Genomic DNA, 3,597 nt, shown 5'->3' with positions numbered 1-3,597 from the left:
GGGCGGGCCCCGCCGCCGCCGTGGTCCGCGTCGCGTCCGCCGGTCCCTCCCCCTCCGCCGTGTGGGCTCCGCCGGTGACCAGAGTGAGTAGCGCTGGGCTGAGCTAGCGAGTAGGAGAGGTGGGTACGCAGCGCGCCGAGGCAGTTCGTTGCGTGGCCGGAGCCTAGAGACAGGTACGCAAGCACGCAGCATTCGCTCCAGTTTGGGTCGGGATCTTTGACCCCGTCAGCCGCTGTCATTTTGAAGGTATGTTTGGGGGGATCCAGGATGAACGAACGAGGAGAGCCTGTTGCCTCAGAGTCGCCCGGACAAAGTTGAGAGTGTGACCGAAAGCTCCCGAGATTTCAAACCTGTAAAAGGGCGTGACAACCGAGTCGCTCTCAAGTGTATACTGATGTGCACATGTGCGCCACGGAGGAGGGTGCTGTAACTGTAAACCTTTCTTGTCGAGTCAGTGTATGGCCTCTAGTGTGCCATTATACTCACAAGTGTGCGCTGTAGTGTGTGACCCGGCTGTCACACACAACAAAAGGAAATGTGACAACCCTGCCGCATTAGTGATTGCCCCTCATCTTCGTGAGTCAGTTGATCTGTCACTTGCCCTCACAATAAGTAGTGCTGTGCTACTGTGACGAGGCTGTCACACTTCATGTGTAACTGTGACTGCCCCGTCACAAAGTGCGAGTGCCTGCGCAACTTTTCTATGGTTGTTAGTCCGACTAGAGTGTAAAGTGGAAACCGTGACAAACCTGAATCAATCCTTCCTCGTTCGACGAACCAGAGGGCCAAAAATCCGTCGAAACTATTAGTTTCCGAAAGACTCGGTGTCGATTCGACGAATGTCGATGTGACGTTCCTGGCTGACGTGAGGTGCATCCCCTGCCTTGCACGATGATGGGGGCTGGGGGTCCCGTGGGAGGCAGCAGGTCGCCGGGGCGGAGCGGTGAGAGGATGACCCCGCCGACCCAATCCTCATCGCGATCGTTGGCCGCGTCCCACCCTTGTCCTGCCCTTGTACCGCATGACCTCCGCCCCGGTCCCGCGGCGGCAGACTTTACGGGGTCGCTGGGCGGGGTGTCCCCACAAGGCCCCCAGCTACTGTACCGCAAGCACGCGTGTGGCGGGTTGCCTTCCCGCTCGGGGTGATAGAGCGTGCCATGGTGACGGGACAGTAGGCAAACCCGCCCGCACCAGGGGCGTAGAAGGGTACCTACACTGTAAATCCGGGGTGTCCAGCAGGTAGGTGACATAAGTCGCCTGACCCGCAAAACTAGGCAACTTATGTCGACTATCTGCTGGACACCCTATGTTTTACCGGGTACTTGCATTGTATGAGTCCATTGGCATTCCACCCATTGTGCCCATGCAATTACCCGACAGGCCATGAAGGTGTCCAGCAGATAGTTGCCTAGTTTTCCGGGTCAGGCGACTTTGTCGCCTACGGTCGCCTACCTGTTGGACACCCCGGATTTACAGTGTAGGCTGAGGGGAGAGGGGGCAAAACTACCCACATACAGGGGTTTTGAAGCTCAAATGGACCACGTACTCTCTCACCCGGCACGTCTTGCACGCCGTACGTACAGTATGACTAGAAGAAGTACGGCGCCCATGCATGGAGCACCCCATGACTCCGAATCGGAATCAATTAACCACCAACAGCAAGAGCTGCCATACGCGTCCCTACGCGGGCAGAGGATTCATCATCGCGAACGCGCCAAAGGGGCACGGCGGCGTGCGGCGTGGCGTCGGTACGCCCGCGCGTGTGCGTCCGCCAGAGTGCCGACCCACGGCGTCAAGGTCGTCCTCGGACAATCGGGCGCTTGTCGTCCGGCCCGCGCGCCGCGCCGCGCACCGGCCGAGCACCACCGACCGTCTCCCGCCGCGTCTCTTCAATACTCCTCCTTTCCGGGAGACTTTGTCGGGTCAGAACGAGACAGCGGGGCCGCCTCTACCACCTCGCTCGCTCTAAGCCTCGCCGTCGCCCGCGGCCACGCCCGCCCCGCCGCGAACACAGCCGATACAACACAGGCGACGCGGTCACGTGACGGCAGGGCGGGACGTGCTCACGCGTCACGGTGCGGTCACGGCGCGGTCACGGCCGTGCGCTGTGTCGCAGCAAACGGCTGGACACGCCACACCCGCCGCGGCGGTGAGCAATCACTCGAGTGCAATAAGCCGCTCTGGAGTGGCACTTCCCTCTGGGCTCGAGTGGATCCACGAGTGGATCCACACCCCCTACCTCCCGCGCCCCCATCCTCTCAGCACAGCCTCGCGAGCAAGTGTTCTCAGCCTCGCCGCCTTCCTCTCTCTGCCGCAGGTGCAGCGCAGGTGCAACGATGGTCGCCAAGCTAGGACTCTGTTTCCTCTTCCTCGTGGCCGTGTGCGTCGTGTGCCCGCCCAGCGTCCAGGGCGCCGGCGGCGTCGACTCCAAGCGATGCGCGGACAACAGCCGGAGTGTACGTAAGCGTGTGCGTGGGCGCCTGGGCGGGTGGGCACGCCCGCGGCACCCGGGTGTCGGCGCAAGGGCGGGGTTGCCTACGCCGCCCCTGCGGGCAGCACCGTGGACGCCGCCCGTCCACCCCAGTCCACCCGCCTCGCTGGTGGCACATGTGCGTGTATCGCGTTCTATTTCTTTTTATTTAATTTTGCAGTGTAGCAGTTCGGATGAGTGCTGTTCCGGTTGCTGCACTCTCGGAACCTGCAACCCGCGTGAGTAACGATGTACTTTTTGAGCATTATCGCGCGCGCGCGCGCGCACACACACACACACGCACAAATCGAGTCCCATGCAGCGTACTTACGGGTGCTCGCTACCACCCAGCGTACTTTCCACGATAAGCCCCTCGCCTTATGCCGCGGCGTGTTGTTGCAGTGGATCGCTGCAGCGCGCAGAGCCAGGGCGCGTGCGCCGTGCACTACTGCCCGCCCGACAAGGAGTGCTACCTGCAGGTGGTGCAGTGCGTCACGGCGCCCTGCCCGCCGCTGCCGGCCTGCCGGCCCAAGAACAGCAACGACTACGACAACTACGACTGAGTCAACGCGCCGCGCACGCCACCCATAGTGTGTTGCAGTATTACTAACAATGAAACCAGTTGCAACTAACATGATACTGTGTTTCCCAGCCAGAAGCGTTGCATCCATATGACGTTGAAGGTCTAAATAAGGTCTACATTAAAGACTACATAGACGTCTAAATGCGGACTGTATAGACTTCTGCGTCCAAGGCTTTCAGACTGGGCTCGCTTAGCCCCTTACCGATCCCGGTCAGAGAACTGAAATTACAAGGCAAAATTATTCCATGTACCTGAGTAGTTTGTTAAAGAAATAGAAAAATTTACTTGAATATTGCTGGGAATGTCTGGAAAGATTAACTTAGACCAAAACATACTTTATTTGAAATGGTTTGGTACAGAGAGGAGGAGCTGCAAAAGCACTAGTAATTATTTGTGAAATTCTCTTACAGCCACACAAACTATAGAAATCTACTGATTGGTAGATAGATCAACTATGATCTTTATAATAGATTCACTTTAAATAAATCTATGGTCCCCAAAATAGTGTTCTATAGAGCAAAGCAATCTACAAGATATTCCTTTC

The 3,597-nt window shown here is 58.2% G+C and overlaps 1 protein-coding gene across 2 annotated transcripts; it reads left to right on the top strand.

The window, feature by feature from the left end:
* The first annotated feature begins 16 nt into the window (after positions 1 to 16).
* LOC113211276 (uncharacterized) lies at positions 17 to 3,333 on the top strand. Of its 2 annotated transcripts, none has more exons than XM_026429600.2 (4): positions 17 to 173; positions 2,318 to 2,456; positions 2,652 to 2,709; positions 2,873 to 3,333. In XM_026429600.2, exons 2-4 carry the CDS (start codon positions 2,337 to 2,339, stop codon positions 3,031 to 3,033), a joined length of 339 nt encoding a protein of 112 aa, XP_026285385.1. In that variant the 5' UTR covers positions 17 to 173; positions 2,318 to 2,336; the 3' UTR covers positions 3,034 to 3,333. The 2 variants fall into 2 exon arrangements, with proteins under 2 accessions (XP_026285385.1, XP_026285384.1); XM_026429599.2 differs by having other exon boundaries at positions 53 to 246.
* The last annotated feature ends 264 nt before the right edge of the window (positions 3,334 to 3,597 follow it).

This window comes from Frankliniella occidentalis, unplaced genomic scaffold (genome assembly GCF_000697945.3).
Source record: "Frankliniella occidentalis isolate FOCC.00 unplaced genomic scaffold, Focc_3.1 Scaffold63, whole genome shotgun sequence".
NCBI lineage: Eukaryota > Metazoa > Arthropoda > Insecta > Thysanoptera > Thripidae > Frankliniella > Frankliniella occidentalis.
Note: the sequence above shows the minus strand (reverse complement) of the source record. Positions and strands in the feature narration are given on the sequence as shown.